General features: G+C 40.9%; 2 protein-coding genes across 3 annotated transcripts in view; one reads left to right on the top strand and one right to left on the bottom strand.

Annotated features, from left to right (window-relative positions):
• Positions 1-10,594, bottom strand: part of ccdc191 (coiled-coil domain containing 191) — a 35,551-nt gene extending 24,957 nt beyond the window's left edge. The window contains exons 1-2 of the mRNA XM_060899922.1: positions 10,559-10,594; positions 2,190-2,325 (exon numbers count right to left, since the gene is read on the bottom strand). Coding sequence (XP_060755905.1) covers positions 2,190-2,325; positions 10,559-10,570 — 148 coding nt within the window. The 5' untranslated portion in view covers positions 10,571-10,594. The remainder of the gene's footprint in view (positions 1-2,189; positions 2,326-10,558) is intronic.
• An 8,497-nt stretch (positions 10,595-19,091) lies between these two features.
• Positions 19,092-27,325, top strand: part of qtrt2 (queuine tRNA-ribosyltransferase accessory subunit 2) — a 50,266-nt gene continuing 42,032 nt past the window's right edge. For both annotated transcript variants that reach the window (XM_060899918.1, XM_060899917.1), the window contains exon 1: positions 19,092-19,136. The gene's annotated coding sequence lies outside the window, so the exon portion shown is untranslated. The remainder of the gene's footprint in view (positions 19,137-27,325) is intronic.

Raw genomic sequence — 27,325 nt, 5'->3', positions numbered from 1 at the left:
CCGAAAGCAGAATGACATGCTCCTCTATGCTCGACGTCAATATAGAAAAAAGTTTGGATCTTCGCTTAAATTAAAATTGGGGTTTGACCTTACTTTGTGTTGAATACGACTTCAAAAACAATTCAAGATTTTATTAAGAGAAATATTGTGGCCAACACGAGTGTTAAGTTACCTAAAAGATCGCGTGAAGTTGGCTGCTATCTACTTTGCGTTCGTTCTCATTTTCCTCCATCATTTCATAGGCCAGAAACAGATGTCATTCTCATCTCATCTCATCATCTCTAGCCGCTTTATCCTGTTCTACAGGGTCGCAGGCAAGCTGGAGCCTATCCCAGCTGACTACGGGCGAAAGGTGGGGTACACCCTAGACAAGTCGCCAGGTCATCACAGGGCTGACACATAGACACAGACAACCATTCACACTCACATTCACACCTACGGTCAATTTAGAGTCACCAGTTAACCTAACCTGCATGTCTTTGGACTGTGGGGGAAACCGGAGCACCCAGAGGAAACCCACGTGGACACGGGGAGAACATGCAAACTCTGCACAGAAAGGCCCTTGCTGGCCACGGGGCTCGAACCTGGACCTTCTTGCTGTGAGGCGACAGTGCTAACCACTACACCACCGTGCCGCCCAGAAACAGGATGTTTTGACGTAATTTAACTTAGTAGGCTATGATTATTATTTAACCGTAGTCTTCTAGACATTTTGACTGTTTGGGGCATTGAACGCTGGTGTATGATTTTCAGGGAATAAAGTTTAGCACATGTCGGAACATCATTGCGCTCGCAGCCTCCAATTCCTCAAACGTCCTTTAAATTGTGATATAACGTAGGCTATAAGGCACGGTTCTAACATACCTTACACACTGGCCTAACGAAAATAATAATTGTTGGGGCGTCTGCTGATTTGTTAGCTATAAATTTAGGTCTAATTACTTCTGACAGTCTGCAAGCATTGCACCGTTGGGTCTTCAAGTCTGGCTGAAGCAGAGGAGCGGGCTTTCCGGGGTTTATTTTTTCGTTTTTTTTTTAACATGCTCTATTTCTATATGTCCAGGTTGAACTAAGTCATTTTGGCAAGATTTAATTTAATACAAAACAGAAATGGTCAGACACAAGCACGCCAAGCACATGGGAATGTATTTTGCCAATTTTGACAGCGCATGTTTTTTTAATGCCGCACCGTAGACAGCGAACGTTTAAACATGATCAAACATAGGAAATTAATGACACAAAGCATGGCTCAAAAACAAAAAAGTTAAATAAATCCTGCTGATAGTTGATGGTGTTGCAACACATCAGTGTTATAACCCAATCTCTACCCAACCACCCGTCATTTTAATTCTCCTCGGATCAGCACCGACCTCACATTTGGCCTTGGGAGAGTTCAGTTGACGGAAATCCGTAACACGACGGAAAACTTTAATCCATGTGGAATATGCTGCTCAGATACAAACTTTTTTTCTGTAACATTTAATTTTGTACTGGAAAAAAAGGAACGTTTGGACTCTAAAATGTTTTTGTTTTGACTTGATAATGTAGAAGTTATAAAATAGAAATCTATAACAAAGTTTGTACGAAGAAAAATAAATAGGGGGCCTAAGGCTTTTGCACAGTATTGTCCATCCAGCAAAATTCTTAAAAATAATTACAAAATTATTTGACATTTTAAATAAGTCAAATTAGGGCGACACGGTAGTGTAGTGGTTAGCACGGTCGCCTCACAGCAAGAAGGTTCTGGGTTTGAACCCAGCGGCCGGCGAGGGCCTTTCTGTGTGGAGTTTGCATGTTCTCCCCGTGTCTGCGTGGGTTTCCTCTGGGTGCTCCGGTTTCCCCCACAGTCCAAAGACATGTGGTTAGGTTAATATGGGATGGCCTTGGGCTGAGGTGCCCTTGAGCGAGGCACCTGGCTCCCTGCGGCTCCCCGGGTGCTGTTAGCATGGCTGCCCACTGCTCTGGGTGTGTGTGTGCTCATTGCTCATGTGTGTGTTCACTGCTTCAGATGGGTTAAATGCAGAGAGGAAATTTCACAAGTGTGTGATAAAGTTGTGCTTTCTTTCTTTTTTTTTAAGTCTCTTAAAACATGCTTTCTTAAATGTTTGTTCAAGAAATATCTTTCTGTATACTGTAACTAAAATTACTAAACCTAAAACAATGGCTCAGATTAGTGGGTGCATGTGTACCTTCACTGTATGCATCATCATGGTCCTGGAGCTGATCCACGCTTTGCAGGGCTACAGCGCAACTCGGTTTATCAGCGCGCCGTTTCTGGGATGAAAACACTTCAGATACAGCCAACTCGGACGCCTTCTCGACCTTCTACGAAGAGTGGAAAGGAACAGAGCTTTCATTCTGTGAAACACACACACACACATACAGTGGCATGCAAAAGTTTGGGCACCCTTACTGAAAATGTCTGTTACTGTGAATAGTTAAGTGAGCAGAAGATGAACTGATCACCAAAAGGCATAAAGGTAAAGACGACACATTTCTTTTCAGTGTTTTCTGCAAGATGTGTGTATCATTTTTGTTTTGTACAATTGGAGAGTGAAAAAAGAAAAGGAACGCCATGCGAAAGTTTGGGCACCCCAATACATTTGAGTTCTCAGGTAACTTTTACCAAGGTTCCAGACCTTAATTAGCATATTGAGCTGTGGCTTGTTCAAATTCTTCGTTAGGAAAGGTCAGATGATGCGGATTTCAGAGCTGTATAAATTCTCCGACTCCTCAAACTTGTCCCTAAAATCAACAGCCATGGGCTCCTCTAAGCAACTCCCTCGCATTCTGAATAATAAAATAATTGATGCTCACAAAGCAGGAGAAGGCTACAAGAACATAGCAAAGTGTTTTCGGGTAGCTGTTTCCTCAGATCGTAATGTTATTAAGAAATGGCAGTTATCAGAAACAGTGGAGATCAAGGTGAAATCTGGAAGATGAAGAAAACTTTCTGAAAGAACTGCTCGTTGGATTGCTAGAAAGGCAAATAAAAACCCCTGTTTGACTGCAAAAGACCTTCAGAAAGATTTAGCAGACCCTGGAGTGGTGGTGCACTGTTCTACTATGCAGCGACACCTGAACAAATATGACCTTGATGATGATGATGATAGTTCATTTCGAACATGTAAACAAACAATAAATAAATAAATAAGCAGAAAACAAGAAAAGCAAAACAGTATTTGCAACAAGAACACGTAAAAAGCCACTAAATTAGAAAATAAGCCATAAATAATATAGGTAATAATAATATATCAAAATCAAAACAAAACAAAAATACAAACAAGGACGCACTAAGCAGTTTTGAGTTTACATGTCCGAAAAGGAGTGGGCTGAAGTAAAAACTTATCCACCCCTCTTCTTTAGTCAATATAAATTGATTATCTAGCTTCTTTATACACACTGTATACACACACATATATTTACACACACACACACACACACACACACACAAACACACATATATATATATATATATATATATAAATACATACACTGTATATTACTTATTACTTCAACTATTCAGATATCAATTATCTATGACTATATCATATAATTAATTATATATGTATATCCATATGTCTACACAAGTTTACTACGAATATCACGCTCACAATGGAGAACAAGATAAAAACAAAACAAATAGACGATGACTCAAAAAATAAAAAAAAATACACAGTAAACAGCCAGTTATGATTAATCCCCTTCATCCTTATACCTTGTGAAAATCTAATTTTTGTACATTTTTTTAAACCGCTTCATGTCTGGACATCCCTTGAGCTCCTCATTTAAACTGTTCCACCACTTTACCCCACAAATAGAAATACAAAAACTTTTCTTGGTTGTGCGCACCCTATAATTTTTAAATTTAAATAAACCCCTTAAATTATAACTCCCATCTCTTTCAGTAAACAGTTTTTGAATATTATGTGGTAGTTGATTATTATTTGCTTTGAGTAATATTTGTGCTGTTTGATAGTCCACCAGATCTGCAAATTTCAGTATTTCTGACTGTAAGAATAATGTATTTGTATGATCCCGATAACCAGCCTTGTGTATAATCCTTATTGCTCTTTTTTGGAGAATGAATAATGAATGTATTGTATTTTTGTAATTATTGCCCCATACCTCTGCACAGTAACTTAAATAAGGTGAAACCAGGGAACAGTAAAGAATCCGGAGTGAATTGTGATCTAGAAACTGTTTAACTTTGTTTAATATTGCAATACTTCTTGATACTTTGGATTGTACGTTTTTTATATGTGGTTTCCAGCTGAGTTTTTCATCAATAGTTGTTCCAAGAAATTTGATTTCCTTAACTCTTTCTATAATAACCCCATCTATTTGAATATTTATGTGTGTTTGTTTTCTCATCTCATCTCATTATCTCTAGCCGCTTTATCCTGTCCTACAGGGTCGCAGGCAAGCTGGAGCCTATCCCAGCTGACTACGGGCGAAAGGCGGGGTACACCCTGGACAAGTCGCCAGGTCATCACAGGGCTGACACATAGACACAGACAACCATTCACACTCACATTCACACCTACGCTCAATTTAGAGTCACCAGTTAACCTAACCTGCATGTCTTTGGACTGTGGGGGAAACCGGAGCACCCGGAGGAAACCCACGCGGACACGGGGAGAACATGCAAACTCCACACAGAAAGGCCCTCACCGGCCACGGGGCTCGAACCCGGACCTTCTTGCTGTGAGGCAACAGTGCTAACCACTACACCACCGTGTTGCTCCTGTGTTTGTTTTGTTGTTACCAAAGAATATTACTTTGGATTTGTTCAAGTTTAATGATAATTTGTTACTGTTGAACCATATTATTAATTTACTTATTTCTGTTGTGATCTCCTGCAATAGTTCCATTAAATTATCACCAGAAAAGAGGATATTTGTATTGTCAGCAAACAAGACGAGCTTCATTACACTACACGTCGTTGATATATAGTATAAAAAACTTTGGTCCGAACACTGACCCCTGGGGAACACCACAAGTTATGTCCAAACATGAGGAAGAGCAATCTCCCAGTTTCACAAACTGTCTCCTGTTACTTAAGTAGCTTTTAACCCAGTTTAAAACTATACCCCTGATGCCATATTGTTCCAGTTTTTTTATTAATATGTCATGATTTATTGTATCAAATGCTTTCTTTAAATCAAGGAATATTCCAACTGCATGTTTTTTCTACTTTATGGAATTGGTGATTTCTTCAACTAATTCTATTAAAGCCAGTGATGTTGATCTATATGCTCTAAATCCATATTGACGGTCACTAAGTAGTTTATGTTTGTCAATGAATTTATCCAATCGGTTATTGAAAAGTTTTTCGAGAATTTTGGAGAATTGCGGAAGTAGTGAGACAGGTCTGTAATTTGTGAAGTGGTGTTTGCTCCCAGATTTGTACAGAGGAATGACTTTAGCTGTTTTCATCCTGTTTGGAAATGTACCAGTTAGAAATGACAAATTACATATATACCGGTATGTGAATGGTTTGGATATTCCATCAATAACATTTTTCAATATCATAATGTCAGTGTCATCACAGTCGGTAGATTTTTTGCTCATACATTTCCCAACAATATCAACAATTTCTTTTTCTTCCACTGCTGTGAGGAACATTGAAAAAGGATTATTATCTATGAAATTGCCCAGATTTTCAGCAGATGTTCCTGGATCCGGGATTTATTCTGCTAAGGTTGGTCCTACATTTACAAAGTAATGGTTGAAACTATTAACTACCACATCCATATTATATTCATCTTCGTCATTATTAAGAAAGTACCTTGGATAATTTACAGTGGGGCAAAAAAGTATTTAGTCAGTCACCAATTGTGCAAGTTCTCCCCCTTAAAAAGATGAGCGAGGCCTGTAATTTTCATCATAGGTATACCTCAACTATGAGAGACAAAATGAGAAAAAAAAATCCAGAAAATCATATTGTCTGATTTTTAAAGAATTTATTTGCAAATTATGGTGGAAAATGAGTATTTGGTCAATAACAAAAGTTCATCTCAATACTTTGTTATATACCCTTTGTTGACAATGACAGAGGTCAAACGTTTTCTGTAAGTCTTCACAAGGTTTTCACACACTGTTGCTGGTATTTTGGTCCATTCCTCCATGCAGATCTCCTCTAGAGCAGTGATGTTTTGGGGCTGTCGCTGGGCAACATGGACTTTCAACTCCCTCCAAAGATTTTCTATGGGGTTGAGATCTGGAGACTGGCTAGGCCACTCCAGGACCTTGAAATGCTTCTTACGAAGCCACTCCTTCGTTGCCCGGGCGGTGTGTTTGGGATCATTGTCATGCTGAAAGACCCAGCCACGTTTCATCTTCAATGCCCTTGCTGATGGAAGGAGGTTTTCACTCAAAATCTCACGATACATGGCCCCATTCATTCTCTCCTTTACATGGATCAGTCGTCCTGGTCCCTTTGCAGAAAAACAGCCCCAAAGCATGATGTTTCCACCCCCATGCTTCACAGTAGGTATGGTGTTCTTTGGATGTAACTCAGCATTCTTTCTCCTCCAAACACAACAAGTTGAGTTTTTACCAAAAAGTTCTATTTTGGTTTCATCTGACCATATGACATTCTCCCAGTCCTCTTCTGGATCATCCAAATACTCTCTAGCAAACTTCAGACAGGCCTGGACATGTACTGGCTTAAGCAGGGGGACACGTCTGGCACTGCAGGATTTGAGTCCCTGGCGGCGTAGTGTGTTACTGATGGTAGCCTTTGTTACTTTGGTCCCAGCTCTCTGCAGGTCATTCACTAGGTCCCCCGTGTGGTTCTGAGATTTTTGCTCACCATTCTTGTGATCATTTTGACCCCACGGGGTGAGATCTTGCGTGGAGCCCCAGATCGAGGGAGATTATCAGTGGTCTTGTATGTCTTCCATTTTCTAATAATTGCTCCCACAGTTGATTTCTTCACACCAAGCTGCTTACCTATTGCAGATTCAGTCTTCCCAGCCTGGTGCAGGTCTACAATTTTGTTTCTGGTGTCCTTTGACAGCTCTTTGGTCTTGGCCATAGTGGAGTTTGGAGTGTGACTGTTTGAGGTTGTGGACAGGTGTCTTTTATACTGATAACGAGTTCAAACAGGTGCCATTAATACAGGTAACGAGTGGAGGACAGAGGAGCCTCTTAAAGAAGAAGTTACAGGTCTGTGAGAGCCAGAAATCTTGCTTGTTTGTAGGTGACCAAATACTTATTTTACTGAGGAATTTACCAATTAATTCATTAAAAATCCTACAATGTGATTTCCTGGATTCTTTCCCCCCCTTCTGTCTGTCATAGTTGAAGTGTACCTATGATGAAAATTACAGGCCTCTCTCATCTTTTTAAGTGGGAGAACTTGCACAATTGGTGGCTGACTAAATACTTTTTTGCCCCACTGTACATGTCTTGACCCATTTTTTATAATACTGTTCAAATTGCTCCAAATTACTTTGATATTATTTCTGTTTTCGTTTAATTACTTATAATATTCTTTCTTAGCAGCCTTTATAATGTTAGTTAATTTATTTTTACATTTTTTATATCTATCCTCTGCCTCTTTAGTTTTCTGCTTTATGAACGCTATACAGTGTATTTTTCTTTTTACAGGCATTTTGTAAACCCCTTGTAATCCATGGACATACTGTATGTTTGACTTTTTTACTGTATTGAACAATTGGGCAACTTTTATTATATAATGATGTAAATATCCTCAAGAATTCCTCATATGCTTTATTTATATGTCTTTTAGTCGGTATATTTCATCCCAGTTTTGTGCCAGCAAGTCATTTCTAAAAGTGTTCACTGATTCCTCTGATCTAAGTCGTCTGAAAAGTTGTGTGTTTTCTGGTTTATTATTCCCAAATTTTGTTTCATAAACTGAGAAAACTGGTAAATGATCACTGATATCATTTATCAATAATCCACTTACTAAACTGTCATTAAAACTGTTAGTGAATATATTGTCTATGAGGGTGGCTCTGTGTGAGGTGATTCTACTGGGTCTAGTAATTTTCGGGAAAAAGGCCATACTGTACATTGTGTTGATAAAATTGTCTGTCATTTTGTGTTTATTTGGATTGAGCAGGCCAATATTGAAGTCTCCGCATATGAAGACTGTTTTGTGACTCACTTTTGAAAACATTTCCTCTATCCAGTTACTGAAGACCTGAATACTAGAATCTGGAGCTCAATATATACAACTAACAATTACATTTTTATGTTTCTCTCTGCAAATTTCAACTGCTATGCATTCCAGTATGTTGTCAATTACTGTTGATATACTTTCCATCACATTGAATTTCAAGCCCCTAGCCACAAATATGGCCACGCCCCCTCCACTCTTGTTTTGTCTATTTATATAGTTGAATTCATAGCCCTCCAGCTCAAAGTCCGTGCCTTTGACGTTATGTATCCAAGTTTCAGATATTGTTGTGATGCTGAATGGATGCGAAAACTGATGTAGATTTTCCTTGATGAGATTGAAATTTGCATACATGCTTCTGCTATTGAAGTGGATAATTGAGAGTTTTCCATCTGCTTTAATGCTCTGACTGAACTGTTCATCAGTGTAATAACAGCAGTTGTTGTTAATGGCAGAGAAGAAATTATTGTCTGGGTCCAGATCATATTCCAAATCCTGTGATTTGTAATCAGTGTACTCAAATGATTTTAGTTCCAGTAAATCCTGTTCCATAATCCTCTAAGATGTGGTCCTGCTCATGATAGTCACTGATACTTTTCCAGGTCCTCGATGTTTTTCACAACCAATACTTTGGCCTCCTCAGGTGTACCGTTTAGCTTAATAAACACTTTACAGTTTGTAGTCCAAGTGTTCTGAATTTTCCTCTGTTTCTTTAAGATGCGTGCACTCCTGGCTATATCCGCATTTTGTTTGGTCAGATGTTCGTTTATGTAGATGTTGGATCCCTTTAGCTCGTACCCTTGCTTTAATAGTGCGGTCTTATGTTTCCTGTTGACAAACCTCATGATGATGGTCTGCTTGTCGCTGGTGTTCCTCCTTGGTAGTGGGTGGCAAGCCTCGATGTTATCGCAGTCCAGGCGAATTCCCTTGGACTGCAGGAAAGCAGCTACCTGTTGCTCCGTGGAGCTCACATCCAGCTCCCCAGGCTCCCTCCCCGTTGATAGCGGTCACCGCCTGAACGTATGACCGAAGTTTTACCTGGAGCCCGGTGATGACAACGTCGTTCATTCTGGAGTATTGCTCCAGGTCGGCCACTTGGCTTTCCAGGTCAGCATTCTGCTTGTCTTTCTCCGCATTCTGGATCCGCAGCGTTTTCACTTCCTCCACCAAGTCCAATATGCTCTTCTGCTGCAGCCTGCTGCAGTTATAAAGTCGAGTGACTTTTTTATGTCATCGACTTCCTCAGCAGTGGGGATCTTCTTTGGACCCATGTAGCCTGGTAGCAAGTTGCTGGGACAGCCAGCTTTCACCGGTCAGCTGTTAGCACAGCCAGCTGTTAGCCTCACTGCCTTTCTGAAGTTTCCCACCAGAGGAAGTGTTGCGTCTGCGCAGACCAACCCAGCCAGCTCTACAGAGCAAAGCTATTTGTGAAAACCTCTATTTGTGAAAACCTTCATGGAAGAGTCATCAGAAGAAAACCTTTCCTGCGTCCTAGCCACAAAATTCAGCGTCTGAAGTTTGCAAATGAACATCTAAATAAGCCTGATGCATTTTGGAAACAAGTCCCATGGACTGAATCAAAATAGAACTTTTTGGCCACAATGTGCAAAGGTATGTTTGGAGAAAAAAGGGTGCCAAATTCCAGGAAAAGAACACCTCTCCAACTCTGAAGCCTGGGTGTGGATCGATCATGCTTTGGGGTTGTGTTGCAGCCAGTGGCACAGGGCACGTTTCATTGGTCGAGGGAAGCATGGATTCGAATAAATACCAGCAAATTCTGGAAGCAAACATCACACCATCTGTAAAAAAGTTGAAGTTAAAAAGAGAATGGGTCCTACAATAAGACGATGATCCAAAACACACCTCAAAATCTACAATTGAATACCTCAAGAGGCACAAGTTGAAGGTTTTGCCCGGGCCCTCACAGTCCCCTGACCTAAACATCATTGAAAATCTGTGGATAGATCTCAAAAGAGCAGTGCATGCAAGACAGCCCAAGAAACTTGTAGAACTGGAAGCCTTTTGCAAGAATGCATGAAAATCTCCCAGGTAAGAACTGAAAGATTATTAGTTGGCTACAAAAAGTGTTTACAAGCTGTGATACTTGCCAAAGGGGGTGTTACTAGGTACTAACCATGCAGGGTGCCCAAACTTTTGCCTCGGGCCCTTTTCCTTTTTTGTCATTTTGAAAATGTAAAAGATGAAAATAAAAAAAATTGTTTTTGCTTAAAATATAAAGGGAATGAGTCATCTTTAACTTTATGCCTTTTGGAGATCATTTCATCTTCAACTTGCTTAACTGTTCACAGTAACAGCAATTTTGACTGGGGGTGCCCAAACTTTTGCATACCACTGTGTGTGTATATAAATACACACACACACACACACACATACTATCACACTAACCTTTATCCACATGTTTATATCTCCATCAGTCAGGTGCACCTGCAAAAATAGATTGGGATGGGCATATCAGGTGAAAATTCAATCCAAATTTCTTGAAACTGCTCTCATTGAATTCAGAACAACATACTTTTTACAGAATTAAAATGTGTTTATCCGTTCTTGAGATATTATAAATCAAAAATTGACAAAACGGCTTAATTTTGAGAAAACTGCTGTAATATTCTGTATGAGGATCACATGGTCCAAAATGGGCCTCAGTAACCAATGAGATCAAATGTTTTTTTTTTTTATTTTTCAAGATATTTACATGGAAATTGTCAGGCACATAGATGGCTGTATACTGAAGACAAAGTTTGAAAAAATTAAATGATGAAAATTAGTATTTAATTTGTATTAATTATGCTAATTAGATAAAAACGTTAAATCGGTACACTCTCTTCTTCAGAGTTTCACCAAATGGCTTTATTTGTGCAATATAAAGCTGATCTTAACTTTCATTTATACATCACAAAGAAGGAGAAATCAATGCTAACAATTATAAAATATGTATAAATAAGCACTGAATGTCGTTCACATCTATCATTCTCTATCAAAATAAAAAAAGTAATAAAATATTATTTTTAATACCCTCTTTGTGCCTTTGTATTTCTAGCAGAGCTCGAAATTCATATATTTTTTTCACCAGCCAGCCAGACTAGTTACCTTCCAAAGTAACTAGCCAAACAGAAAATCATCTCATCTCATCTCATTATCTCTAGCCGCTTTATCCTTCTACAGGGTCGCAGGCAAGCTGGAGCCTATCCCAGCTGACTATGGGCGAAAGGCGGGGTACACCCTGGACAAGTCGCCAGGTCATCACAGGGCTGACACATAGACACAGACAACCATTCACACTCACATTCACACCTACGGTCAATTTAGAGTCACCAGTTAACCTAACCTGCATGTCTTTGGACTGTGGGGGAAACCGAAGCACCCGGAGGAAACCCACGCGGACACGGGGAGAACATGCAAACTCCACACAGAAAGGCCCTCGCCGGCCACGGGGCTTGAACCTGGACCTTCTTGCTGTGAGGGGACAGCGCTAACCGCTACACCACCGTGCCACCCCAACAGAAAATCAACTCACCAAAATTTGTTCATGTATGAATTTTACTTCTGTCAAAAATAACACAAAAGAGAGTAGTTACCATTGTTCATGACTAATGTGCATTTATTTCAAGACCCGAGTATTTTGATACTGTTTTTTTTTTTTGCACACTTTACAAATTGGCATTTGCTGTTCCACGTCCTCCTCGCGATATCCAAAAAAATGCCAGATGATTGACCCCTTACTAGTTCTTTTAGGAACCAATTCGTCCGCTTCCATTTTTAATTTGTCGCTGAAATTGACAGAGCTTACACGGTAGCCTATGCAACACCAGCGATTGCACGAACTGAGTCAGTGCTGTAAACCGAAACTAGAAAATCTTCCCACAAGTTCCTTTCAGCACCGAGATGTCGCCCGGGATTGGTTGGCGAGTGTGTGACGTTATTGTTTTTTTTCCCCTTAGGCAGCCTCTCACATTACTGCCTGAGGGACAGGGAGAAAACCACCGGAAAAGGTTTTAAACAAACGCAACAAACACGAAACAAACGCAAGTCGGCAGATGACCATAAAATACTCAACAGTTAAGATATAATAATTATATGTATCTCACACAGAATTTTCGGAGATATATCAAGTATATTCAATATATCGCACAGCCCTAGTCTGAATCTTCGCTTCATATATATTTTTTATTTTCAACTAGCCATCCGGGCTGGCTAGTGACAGGAATTAGCTGGGGACGAGGTGGGCCTGAGGACAGCTAGGGCCAATCTGTCACGAGGCATCAGGGTGGCCAAGAGACAGTATTCCAGGCACATTGCTAACCATTTCAACGACAGCAGAGACACCAGGAACCTGTGGCAGGGGATTCAGACCATCACAGACTACAAGCCCTCGCCACAGACCTGTGACAACTCCACGTCTCTGCTGAATCAGTTGAACGACTTCTTCGCTCGCTTTGAGGCAGACAAACAGCACCATGGCAAAGAAGACCCCACCACCTCCCGGCGACCAGGTGTTGACGCTGTCCCCAGACAGCGTGAGGAGAGCTCTCAGGACGACAAATGTACGAAAAGCCCCGGGTCCTGATAACATTCCTGGTCGTGTCCTGAGAGACTGTGCCGAGGAGCTCACAGGTGTCTTTACAGACATCTTCAACATCTTGTTGAGCCAGGCTGTTGTCCCCACATGCCTCAAAGCCACCACCATCATTCTGGTCCCGAAGAAGCAGTCTCCCTCCTGCTTCAACGACTACCGCCCTATCGCACTCACTCCCATCCTCATGAAGTGCTTCGAGCGGCTAGTCATGAGGCATATTAAGTCTGCCCTCCCCCCCGCCCTGGATCCTTTCCAGTTTGCATATCAATCCAACCGTTCGACCGATGACGCCATCTCCACTGCCCTCCACTCAGCCCTCACCCACCTGGAGACAAAAGACTCGTATGTCAGAATGCTGTTCATAGACTTTAGCTCAGCATTCAACACAATCATTCCTCAGCAGCTCATTCACAAACTGGACCAGCTGGGACTCAACACCTCCCTGTGAAACTGGCTGCTGGACTTCCTGACGGGGAGACCACAGACTGTACAGGTCGGCAGCAACTCCTCCAGCACCATCACACTAAACACGGGGGTCCCCCAAGGATGTGTGTTGAGCCCCCTCCTCTTCACTTTGCTGACCCACGACTGCACACCAACATCCAGCTCAAATATCTTCATTAAGTTTGCGGATGACACGACTGTGGTGGGTCTCATCAACAACGGCGATGAGACAATCTACAGGAGTGAGGTGAGCCGCTTGGCCATGTGGTGCAAGGACAACAATCTCCGTCTGAACGTGGAGAAGACGAAGGAGATTGTTGTGGACTTCAAGAGAGAGCACACCCAGCATGCTCCACTATCTATCGACGGTGCTGCAGTGGAGAGGGTGAGCAGCACCAAGTTTCTGGGTGTGCACATCTCTGAAGACCTGTCCTGGAACAACAACACCGCATCACTGGCCAGAAAAGCCCAACAGCGTCTGTACTTTCTCCGCAAACTGAGGAGAGCAAGAGTCCCGGCCCCCATCATGCACACTTTCTACAGAGGCACCATCGAGAACATCCTGACCAGCTGCATCACTGTGCGGTACAGCGCCTGCACCGTGTCCTGCTGCAAGACTCTGCAGCGCATCGTGAGAGCAGCTGAGAGGATCATTGGTGTCTCTCTCCCTTCTCTTATGGATATCTATAACTCCCGCCTCACCCGCAAAGCCATCAGGATTGCAGGTGACCCCACCCACCCATCTCACAGCCTCTTCAGCCTGCTGCCATCAGGGAGGAGACTGCGGAGTCTCCGGGCCAAAACCAGCAGGCTCAAGAACAGTTTCTTTCACCAGGCGGTCAGGAGGCTCAACTCCCTCCCTGTTCTGCCCCTCCTCCCCCCTCTGCCCGCTGCCACAGATTCTGCTCGCACACCCCCCTGCCCCCCCTTCAGCATCTGACATGTCATCCTCACAGTTTCCCCCCCAACACACACACACACACACACACATCTCATCATTCATTAACATACTAAACTCAGGGACCGCACATCTCACTTTACCTCGCTCATTTGCACTATTCCGCACTACCTCATCTTAACAGCTGCTAGTTTGTTTATTCTGCTTATTTCATGTTTACCTGCTATACCTCAAGTGCCCTTGACTGTTTGGTTATTTGTACCAATTTGTGTGTGTGTGTGTGTGTGTGTGTGTGTGTTTAGTCTAGTTAATATCTAGAGTGTTTATACTGTTTATATTGTCTGTTTGAGTGTTTAGTCTGTCTTGTTGTTATCTAGTGTTTATACTGTTTATTTATACTGTTTATATTGTTTGAGTGTTTAGTCTAGTTCATATCTAGAGTGTTTTATACTGTTTATATTGTCTGAGTGTTTAGTCTGTCTTGTTCTTATCTAGTGTTTATACTGTTTATTTATTCTGTTTATATTGTTTGAGTGTTTAGTCTATGTCTAGTTCCTATCTAGAGTGTTTATACGGTTTATATTGTTTGTTTTTTTTCAATTATTCTATTTTTATTTATTGCATTGCCTGTTTGCACCGTGGGTCAGAGAGGACTGATATTTCATCTGTGCTGTATGTCGACCATGTATAGCATATTTGACAATAAAGTTGACTTGACTTGAATTACCCGCCAAATGACAAATTAAGTCGCCTCGGGCGACCGGACCACTGCGAATTTCGAGCCCTGTCTAGGTAGGGCCTATTAATGCTTATATGAAAGAATATAAATGATTATTTTGATTAATATTCACAGCTTTCAAGGCGAACCTCGAAAAAATCATCCAATAAACAATTCACATTAACTGAATTGAAATGGACATTCGCATTTCTGACTTCTGGTTTTTTAAAATCTCATTCCGACCACTAAGATCTCAATATTTTTCATCAAAACAACTCCAGTATTTTTTTCTAAAATAGTTATTTATTTACATGAATCAGTTCGATTTGAAAAAATAAGTAGGTAAAGCTATGAAAACTCATTTCAAAGTCTCCCGTGAAGCATAACATCAAAACTAGCTGACGGAAAATTTTGCTGAATCCTTCATCAGAAACAGTGAGAGCAAGAAAACATCCCTGTAAAAGTTATCTGATCGATATTCACGAGTAATCCAGTCAGAAACCGATCAGGAGAGCAAGAGAGACAGAGAGAGAGAGAGAGAGAGAGCCTGACCGCTTTCCCGTGACTCAAAAAGCACCAGCAGTTTCCCGACGTCCCACGACCAGAAAGTGAACTCTGTTGCACTGACTTCAACCTGCCGTTACTCCTAAAGTACTGAACAGATCTTAACCAGATACATTTCTTTGGAAAACAGAGATTATAAGATTTTTAATGATAGTATTCACGACAGAAAATATTCAAACCAAGACGCCTTTATTTGTCACACGTACACTCAAGCACAGACTTAAGCACACAGTGAAAATCCTCTCTACATTTAACCCATCTGAAGCAGTGAACACACACATGCACACACAAGTGAGCAATGAGCACACACACATACCTAGAGCAGTGGACAGCTATGCTACAGCACCCGGGGAGCAGTTGGGGGTTGGGTTGGGTTGGGTTGGGTTAGGTTAGATTAGATTAGATTGAACTTTATTGATCCCTTTGGGAGGGTTCCCTCAGGGAAATTAAAATTCCAGCAGCATCATGACAGGATAAACAGAGAATAGAAAATAGAGAAAACCTAGATAAATTAAGTATTTACAAATACAAAAAAATAAAAAATAAAGTCCAGCAGGAGAGGTATTGCACATGAAATTGCACATAGGTGCCCCGCTCAAGGGCACTTCAGCCCAAGGCTGCCCCATGTTAACCTAACCTGCATGTCTTTGGAGGGAACCCACACAGACAGAGAACATGCAAACTCCACACGGAAAGGCCCCCGTCAGCCGCTGGGCTCGAACCCAGAACCTTCTTGCTGTGAGGTGACAGTGCTAACCACTACACCACAATTAAGCAATGACAGATTTGGAAACTCAGATGAGTGTCTGCATGCACAATTTTTACAGCACAGTCAGCGAACATCTGATATGCCTATTATTAATACAGTACTGTGCAAAAGTCTAAGGAAATGAGCTGTAGGTTTTAATGACCATCTTCCAGAACCAGCCACAGTTCTTCTGGACACTTTAACTGTTACATTTGCTTCTTAATTTTGCTGCGAAACCCAGCAGCCTTCATTATGTTTTTGTCTGAAAAGTGTCTCTTACAGCGGCACGGTGGTGTAGTGGTTAGCGCTGTCGCCTCACAGCAAGAAGGTCCTGGGTTCGAGCCCCGGGGCTGGCGAGGGCCTTTCTGTGCGGAGTTTGCATGTTCTCCCCGTGTCCGCGTGGGTTTCCTCCGGGTGCTCCGGTTTCCCCCACAGTCCAAAGACATGCAGGTTAGGTTAACTGGTGACTCTAAATTGACCGTAGGTGTGAATGTGAGTGTGAATGGTTGTCTGTGTCTATGTGTCAGCCCTGTGATGACCTGGCGACTTGTCCAGGGTGTACCCCGCCTTTCGCCCGTAGTCAGCTGGGATAGGCTCCAGCTTGCCTGCGACCCTGTAGAAGGATAAAGCGGCTAGAGATAATGTGATGTGATGTGTGAAGTGTCTCTTACATACAGTACAGTTATATGCTGCTTTCTTTCGTGTCATAGAAAAATTTTTTTGTAACATTTAATTTTGTGCTGGAAAACTAATCTTAAATGTTTTTGTACCGAGTCCATAATATGGAAGTCATCAAATACAAATCTATAACAAAGTTTGTACGAAATAAAATAGGATGCCTAGGACTTCTGTACAGTACTGTATTGCTTTGTCGTCATGTGTAGAAATGAATGAGGTGAACCTGCACTGTTGGAAACAGGGGTACAGTAGGAGTCCATTTCTGTCCCCCCAAGGTACAATTGACACTAATGTACCCCATGGCTCATTATTAGACCTCCAGGTATCTAATGGCCCTTTTCCACTACCCTTTTTCAGCTCACTTCAGCTCGCTTCAGCTCACTTCAGCCCGACACGGCTCGCGTTTCGACTATCTCAGAGCAGCACGACTCAGCTCGCTTCAGCCCTGCTCAGCACCCAAAACTTGCACGGTTTTGGAGTGGGGCTGAAGTGAGCCAAACCGAGCCGAGTGAGGCTGGGGGCGTGAGGAGACACTCCCCTGTGCACTGATTGGTGAGGAGGAGTGTCCTCACATGCCCACACACGCCCCGCGAGCACGCTGGGATCTGTAAACACCGCAAACCCGGAAGAAGGAGAATTACGAATTACGAGAATTTCTGAAGCCTTATGCGCCTCGCCTCATCTATACGCTCTTGCCAGTATCTGTTGGCGTTGTCGGTGACAACAAGCCACAGCACCAAGACCAGCAACACTAACGACTCCATGTCCTCCATGTTTATTGTTTACTATCCGGGTCGTGAGACTACCGCTTAAAAGGTCACTGATGTCACTGTTTGCGCCGCCTAACGACATCACGTGACGTCCACCCACTTTCGCTAACTCCACCCAATGTGTCCACCCACTTCCAGCCAGCACGGTTCAGCGCGGTTGTAGTCGAAATGCAACTCCAACAGCCCCGCTCAGCTCGGCACGGTTCAGCCCAACTCAGCCGCGTTGGTAGTGGAAAAGCGGCATATGTGTACCTTTTTAGGGCCAAAAAGGTACATATATGGTCCCAAGCAGTATATCTTCTTCTGGCTGCTCCCGTTGTAAGAGGAAACCAGAGCACCCGGTGGAAACCCATGCAGACATGGGGAGATCATGCAAACTCCACACAGAAAGGCCCGTGTTGGCTGTGGGGTTCGAACCTGGAACCTTCTTGCTGTGAGGCAACAGTGCACTGCAGTGCTAACCGTGCTGCCCCAAGCAGGGTACCTTAGAGGGTACTGCCCCAGTGACAAGCCATTGTACCCTGAAAGGTACAGTCATGCACTCTATTTTCTGAGAGTCAGTGGTGTTTTTCTTTTTTTTTACTCAGAATACATTTTTTTAATATCTCTGCCTGGTAATGGACCTGTGTAATCTCTGAGAGATGTGATAGAATCCCCACCACATGCCTCTGAAAATTGCTTTTCACAAGGACGGAACCTGTCTGGAGGAACACATCCGGGTGGATTATTCCACAGGAAGTTGTTCAAGCAGGATCAGGTCGGGGGAAAGTGAATGAGTCCCATCTGGGGTTTGAATTATAGTGTGATTAGTGGATGTCAGAAACACAGAGCACTTCTACAGACACCGAGAATACAAGATTCAACACGTTTCTATGTGATGGAGACTAAACTTGCCTTGGTGCTTGCCTGGGTTGTGGGTTTTGAAAATCTTTTCCAGCGAAACATCTCAGGCCGGTGTGATATCCAAACAGACGGAATTTAGCTAATTAATTAAATACACAGAGCAAAAGTAAACGCTGTACTTAAACTAAATAAAAAGTCATGTAGAGCTTATATCACCCGTGCTAAAGTTTTCAAACTTTTTCATTCAGAGCCTTAAATCGATTTAATAAACACTTTTTTTACAACGCCTAATCAATCCATCAAACAGCGCGAGCAATTCCGTGCCCGAGTGAATTATGGGAAATGTAGTCAGAAAACAAAATTCTGCTTTGTTTGTATATGGATGTGCGATTGCATAAAACTACAAATCCCGGTAATCCTATATTGACGAAGCGTCCCTTTCGTAGCCATGGCAACGGTTCTGGCCCTATTTTTTTTTCATTAGCGCTTTGTACTTTTTATAAATACGACCTGTATTTCTTTATTTTCTGTTAGTTTCAAAAGTGTGAAGCTTTTTATATATTGCTTTGTATGACAAAATTATACACACACACACAGTATGAATAAATATATTTTTGAAGTACCGGACCGTGAAGACGACGATGGAGCTGGTGACGTAATAAATATGCGACTCTACATCCGGGTATAAACCTGCGCTTTGTAGTTCACGTGTTTTGGATGATTCTAGGTAAGCAGATGATGTTCAAATGATCTAGTTTTTTTTTAATTAGAATAAAAACGCGCCAGTTGTGTTAATATACTTTCAGACCACTCGTAGTTGTTGTACCGGTCACACATCTCCTCCTTTTAGCATTAGCGAGTTGTCTGGAGCTAACGAGGGACTCGAACCTGCTACTTCTCTGTTCGTGAATGTGTTCTTGTAGCATCATGGGTTCGGACTGAGGAATAAAATAAGGCTGTAAAAACAATCAGTTAACATTCATTTCTGTCTGGATTATAAAACCAGTCAACCAACAAATCCAAACCGGGCAACACTTTTCTGTTGGGAACATTTTATTAAACTTTTAAAGCTTGAGAATCTTAGGAGCCACAACTTGCCACATTTTATTTGCAATATAAAGCATTATAATGGAAAAAAATGATTAACAAAATCTGTAAATGGGCAATTCCATGTAAATGTCAACCTCACCATGCAAAAATAAAGCAACATGTAATACATCAAAACCACTCCCAGAGATCTCACCTAGGCCTGTATTTTACAGATGTGAATAAGTTGAACCAATTTGTAACCAACCTAATATGTCACTGTCAGTCTTTCTTTCTTATAATGTAAAACCCAAGCTAAAATCAACTTTGATCATGTACAATTCTATATTATTGCCACAAGCCACAGAAATGTATGCTAAAATCCACAAAACAGCAAAACAATAGCCATCCTAAATATTATTTAAGAACTTTGATAGTTTTAGCTGATATTTAGAGAGTTTTTCAAAGGGTTATGGTGGTTAAATTGCTGATTTTCTAAACATATGCCATGTCTATTTCAGACGCGTCACATCCATAACGTTGAGCAATTCCAGCGTTATGGATGTGACATTTGGACTCAAAATGGCAACAACTGACCTAGTTAATTTTTATTCCTTTCCAGTATTTTAAAATTTGTTGTATATTTTTAAGACCTCTCATATTGGAGAAGTCATGGGAAAAAAAGAATTCCCATAGTACATTTAGAACTCTAGAAAATGCCAAAAAAGACATGCGTTATGGATGTGACGGAAAAAATACCCCATTTCCCGGATGACTACACACATTCATCAAACACTGTGAAATTGCAAACATAATATCCAAGTGCAGGCATGCATTTAATAAAGGAGTCTTAGCTGAAAATAAAAAAAGCCTTTGTTTAAAATATTTTCTATTTCAAGCAGAATCTAGGAAGAAAAAATCAGCGTTATGGATGTGACATATTATAAAACTCTTATTGTTTGAGAACATTATCCTTTAAAGAATAAATAGCTTGTGTAAGAATTTCATCTGACCTTTAAAAAAAAATACAATCTGAATGATCTAGTTTTGTGTGTTAGGAATGGAGAGGCCCAGTCTTCAGTCCTGGCATCATCATCATCGAGTCTCAGAATATCAGAATATACCGATCTAATTAGATTTGCATTTCCTGAAGAAAATACTAGAGCGGCAGCTACAATTATCGACACCTTAACGATCTTCAGGCCATTGCAAAAGTAGAAAAGACTTTCAATATGTAAATTGTGCATGAATAATTACTCAAACTTCCACTGGAAAAAAAGAGTTGATTCCTGATTACTTGGCGTGTCAGATCACGTGACACCGTTCCACAATTACCGACACCTTTGTCCACGGTTCTCGACATCGTTCCACAATGATCGACGCCTTTGTCCACGGTTCTCGACATCGTTCCACAATGATCGACGCCTTTGTCCACGGTTCTCGACATCGTTCCACAATGATCGACGCCTTTGTCCACGGTTCTCGACATCGTTCCACAATGATCGACGCCTTTGTCCACGGTTCTCGACATCGTTCCACAATGATCGACGCCTTTGTCCACGGTTCTCGACATCGTTCCACAATGATCGACGCCTTTGTCCACGGTTCTCGACATCGTTCCACAATGATCGACGCCTTTGTCCACGGTTCTCTACATCGTTCCACAATGATCGACGCCTTTGTCCACGGTTCTCGACATCGTTCCACAATGATCGACGCCTTTGTCCATGGTTCTCGACATCGTTCCACAATGATCGACGCCTTTGTCCACGGTTCTCGACATCGTTCCACAATGATCGACGCCTTTGTCCACGGTTCTCGACATCGTTCCACAATGATCGACGCCTTTGTCCACGGTTCTCGACATCGTTCCACAATGATCGACGCCTTTGTCCACGGTTCTCGACATCGTTCCACAATGATCGACGCCTTTGTCCACGGTTCTCGACATCGTTCCACAATGATCGACGCCTTTGTCCACGGTTCTCGACATCGTTCCACAATGATCGACGCCTTTGTCCACGGTTCTCGACATCGTTCCACAATGATCGACGCCTTTGTCCACGGTTCTCGACATCGTTCCACAATGATCGACGCCTTTGTCCACGGTTCTCGACATCGTTCCACAATGATCGACGCCTTTGTCCACGGTTCTCGACATCGTTCCACAATGATCGACGCCTTTGTCCACGGTTCTCGACATCGTTCCACAATGATCGACGCCTTTGTCCACGGTTCTCGACATCGTTCCACAATGATCGACGCCTTTGTCCACGGTTCTCGACATCGTTCCACAATGATCGACGCCTTTGTCCACGGTTCTCGACATCGTTCCACAATGATCGACGCCTTTGTCCACGGTTCTCGACATCGTTCCACAATGATCGACGCCTTTGTCCACGGTTCTCGACATCGTTCCACAATGATCGACGCCTTTGTCCACGGTTCTCGACATCGTTCCACAATGATCGACGCCTTTGTCCACGGTTCTCGACATCGTTCCACAATGATCGACGCCTTTGTCCACGGTTCTCGACATCGTTCCACAATGATCGACCGATATGTTTTTTTTCAGGGCCGATACGGATAACGATTATTATGGAATTGGGATGCCGATAACCGATATGTGCAACCGATAAATGTAAACATTATATAAGTCACATGAAATTAAACATAGCACACACTGACACAGACCTTCATATCCATGAAATGTATGTTTAGTTGTAAAATTGAACATGAAATTTTGTGCAGGGAGAGGCCAGCAGCATTTGTACAATAAAGTCAAACATTAGTTAGAATAAAATGAGAAATAAAATAATAATAAAAAATATTCACCAATAAAAAATAAATCACTCCCTACTATATTACAGCTCACCATTTTCAGTGGAAAATAAATGAAAATACACTCTGGATTCTTTTACACTAAGAACTAAGTAAGACTTACCAACTTCAAGTAGTTTTTAAATAACAAATCAAGTGTAGGGAGCTGCCTGCAGCGTTTTTTAAAAAGTCAAATCAAACATAAAGTAGGCTATCACTCCCTATTATGTAACAACTTAACAAGTAACCATCTACGGCTCTGCTCCTTTAAGAGTATATCGCTTTCCGAATCAGAAGCGCTAGCGAGGAGAATCACTTGCGCAAGAGTTTAATTGATGTATTTCGTTCATTACTGTTTATCCAAGCAAGTGTGCATCCACGACACAATTAATTACTGAGCCCACAACAAGCGTCCTGACAAACTCCCTACAGTATTACACAGCCTGCTAGCGCCATATCACACCTGGCTTGTTTAAATGTTCAAATAGCGCTTTATAAAGTTACTTAACATATACAAGTGCAATGCGCTTTTTGAGCACGAGTCACGTCATGAAGTTTACTCATCACCATAACAAATAGTCAGTAGGCTTGCGCTAGCCTACAGAACACAAACACTACGTTTTATTTCGTCTTCCCTTGACCACCTCTCTGTATGGCTGTCATTCTACTGTTCGAGTAGAACTACTGACACATTCACAACGTTTCCAGACGGGGATTTAAAAATGACTGCAGCCTACGTTATGCTGGGGACTGCTTACTATGGACGTTACATGTAGTTTCAGCGAGACTAGTTGGTTGTAGGCTAATTCAAGTGCTTCCTTCCGCAAGCTAAGTTTGCCTGGCTACACAGATGTAAATGGACAATTTTAACGAGTAGTAGATGAAGAATGTAAACATACAATGATGTTGTGCTTTTGCAACTTGTGTGTTTGTGACTTATTGCGGCAAAAGCAGCGTGTCCTTACCTTGAAGTGGGATCTGCTTCTGCCCGAGTGCCCGTACGGCCACCTTGAAACCGTTCACAGCGGTTAGCTGCACGTGTTGATTGGCTGTATCCCTTGTGCCGCTTCTGCCCGAGTGCCCGTACGGCCGCCTTGAAACAGTTCACAACAAATCAGATGTTGTGGTGGGCGGGACCGTGTTCTTGAACTCAGAGAAGCGAGTGCAGGAAAGGACGTGCAGTGACAGTCACGTTAGGAACGAAATGGCTGCAAAAAGGCATGTTATCGGCATATCGGTGGGAATTATGGCCGATACCGATAACCCTAAAAATGCAGAATATCGGCTCGATATATCGGCCAGGCCGATTATCAGTCGACCCCTACCTTTGTCCACGGTTCTCGACATCGTTCCACAATGATCGACATCCAGATGACTATTTATTAAAAAAATAATAATAATAATAATCGGTATGTGGTATTAAGTTGTTAACCATAGTTTTTATTTAAAATTAGTTTTACATAGATTTATATGGAGTACAAAATATCTTTTTTATATAAATATATGGATGTCTGTGCTTACGTAAATGAGGATATAATTCTAATGTTTGTAAACAAATTAACTGAATGTTTAACTTGTCAGAAAATCTTTTTGTTCCACTTTCTAAATATTTTTGTAGGTCACATTTTGTTTATCATTTGTTTGTATTAATTTCTAGTTTTGTCGTTTACCAATAAATGCCAACAGACAATTGACATTGTAACCACATGAAAATCCAGGTCAAAAGGTTTTTTTGGGTTGTTTTTTTGTTTTTTAAATTGAGATTTTAAATTTACATCTAAAAATGTCTACTGATATTGTAATATGTGGTAGATATTTACAGCAAACTGCAAAAAATATTTCTGAATGAATAGAAAAATCTGAATATTTTAAGCACGTAATTTTTTTTCTATGCTAGGAATTAAATTCTCATCTAATTCTATTTATTGCAATAGGATTCCAAATACTCTATAAACATTCCATTCTGTTATGGATCAGAAAAAAATTTATAAATCACAGCACTTTTTTTTTTTTTAAAGTACTTCATCTACTTCAACAATGGGTCATTCCGTGCCAACTCACCTAAGGGTCCCCACATCACCGTCTCAGATTTTGCTCAAAAAATTCTATAATCAAGAATCATATGTTTGTACCACACATGCAAAATATTAGCTCCCAATTCATTGTAGTTTTGGAACTACTGGCCTTTGAAATTTTGATGTCAAAATACCACATGACGAAATGGCTCTTTCCCCAACTTCAGAGACCCATAACTTTTTATTGCAGCTATCTAGACAGTTGTGTGTGCAGATTCTTACTGAATGATACCCACTCTTTTCAAATCTGTTGTCAGAAAGCCTCTGAAGGACATACGTTTTGCATAATGGGAAGCCAAAAATGACGTTTTGGCCAAAATCACATAAAATTCATTAAAACTCTAGGGGGCATAGTAGAAATATGAAGCTAGTTAGATTTTTTTCCTCACTACATAGTATTTGTAGGGTTGTTATCTGTTCACAGAAACATATTTTGCCATGAAATTTCAATTCCTGAATTTACAAAAAAAATTTTAACATCTTACGTCCTTTCCGAGGGGGCTAAAATAGGGCATTTTCGCCATCTTATTTGTTAATGTGGCTAGGGGTTTAGGATCTTCAAATTTTTTGTGAAGATGCTCTCATATAAGATGTAACTACTCCCTGATTTTTTTTTAACAAACGCCCCTTGCTTCATATTTTAATAATTTTTTTTGTACATGGACAGTCATCATTTTTCACTTTTTTCCACATTCAGAACTCTGTAACTCTAAATTGGAAGATTCCTACTAGCAGCTATTTCAGATTTACATACACTGACACACAAATTTTCATATTTTAGTAGTAGTCTGCCCAAGAAATTCATATTTTTCTTTCTATTGGGACCTTAAAACAGCTATTTGGCCAAAAATGACAAAAACGCTGGGCAGCTTTTAATAAACAAGGGAATAATAAAGGGGTGTTTTGCACACAAATTAAGGCTTATAAGAACCTAATCTAGGCATACACATTTCCTGAACAACTTTTTCTGTATTGTATATTATTTTTTGCAATTAGAAAATTTTAGGTATAATTGCAATTTTTGTTGAATATCCTTGGAAAATATAGAAAAATAACAACAAAATTCTGGAGTAGTATTTTTTATATACTTCAAGGTTGTGTAAGCACAAAACATTTAGCAATGAGGTTTTATTTACATATTAACACATTCAATGATCCATGATCATGATGTTGAATAACATCACAAGATTTGTACATAATTTAAAGTCAAATATGGGCATCCGTGATAATGGGTAATTCATTCACAGGCAGTACAGTTTCATGTGATGTGCTAAGACACTCATAAACTGTCATCTAGTAGTACATAAGTTAAAACTTAAGTCTTTCACAAGTTTGAAGTCATCCTCTGTTAGTTGGTAATGGCGTCCCCCACTTTTTATGTTTGGGGCCTCTACCACACAAAGGACATGAAGCAAAGGCACCCAACATTCATCTTTCCTGCTTTGTGGTGGCCATGAGAATGTGTTGCCTCGTCCTTGTCTCATGAAATTGACATACACATCATTTTCTTCTTCATTTCTGGTGACAATATTTCCAATGTACCATTTTCTGTCATAAACACAGGCAATATATTTGCCTGGCTGGTACATATTTGGTGCAGATTGGGACATTTGGCTTGGGGCCTGTAACTGGGACTGTAAAACTGGTGTGGTTTCAGGTCCTGTGTCCACTATCGATGATGGTACCACATCAGAAGAAACCCTTCTCATCTCCAGCTGAGTGGGTGCAATTGGGCAGAAGCTGTGATGAGATCTTGTTCCAGGATAGAAAAAGTCACCACATCTTTAATTTATGAGGAAAATAGCCCATTCCCTCCAGAACTTGAAAAATATCAAGTCAACATTTTTGTCATTTTTGGCCAAATAGCTGTTTTTAGGTCCCAATAGAAAGAAAAATATGAATTTCTTGGGCAGACTACTACTAAAATATGAAAATTTGTATGTCAGTGTATGTAAATCTGAAATAGCTGCTAGTAGGAATTTTCCAATGTAGAGTTACAGAGTTCTGAATGTGGAAAAAAGTGAAAAATGATGAAACTGTCCATGTACAAAAAAAATTATTAAAATATGAAGCAAGGGGCGTTTGTTAAAAAAAATCAGGGAGTAGTTACATCTTATATGAGAGCATCTTCACAAAAAACTAGAAGATCCTAAACCCCTAGCCACATTAACAAATAAGATGGCAAAAATGCCCTATTTTAGCCCCCTCGGAAAGGACGTAAGATGTTAAAAATTTTTTTAAAAATTCAGGAATATAATTTTCATCGCAAAATATGTTTCTGTGAACAGATAACAACCCTACAATTACTATGTAATGAGGAAAAAAATCTAACTAGTTTCATATTTCTACTAGGCCCCTTTGAGTTTTAATGAATTTTAAGCGATTTTGGCCAAAATGCCATTTTTGGCTTCCTATTATGCAAAAAGTATGTCCTTCAGAGGCTTTCTGGCAACAGATTTGAAAAGAGTGGGTATCATTCAGTAAGAATCTGCACACACAACTTTCTAGATAGCTGCAATAAAAAGTTATGGGTCTCTGAAGTTGGGGAAAGAGCCAATTTCGACGTGGTGTTTTGACATCAATATTTCAAAGGCCTGTAGTTCCAAAACTACAACATAATTGGGGGCTAATATTTTGCATGTGTGGTACAAACATATGATTCTTGATTAGAGAATTTTTTGAGTAAAATCTGAGACGGTGATGTGGGGGAGTTCCTGAAATTTAGGTGAGTTGGCACGGAATGACCCCAATGTTACACAAAGATCGATCCATAACAGTTGTAAATGTCACTTAATTCCACAGGGTGTCGATAATGGTGGACACTGGTGAAAGTGATCACTATTCTCGACACCTCAGGTGACTTCTCAAACGTGCGTTTTGATACAAAATGGTGACTGTCAAATGAAGGTGTAAGAAACAAAGTAGGTTTCGACAAGGAGGTCATGAAATATCAGTGAATTTGATCAGTAAAAACATGTCCATGATCTTTCCACCA

Source organism: Neoarius graeffei, chromosome 19 (genome assembly GCF_027579695.1).
Source record: "Neoarius graeffei isolate fNeoGra1 chromosome 19, fNeoGra1.pri, whole genome shotgun sequence".
In the NCBI taxonomy this organism is placed as follows: Eukaryota; Metazoa; Chordata; class Actinopteri; order Siluriformes; family Ariidae; genus Neoarius; species Neoarius graeffei.
Note: the sequence above shows the minus strand (reverse complement) of the source record. Positions and strands in the feature narration are given on the sequence as shown.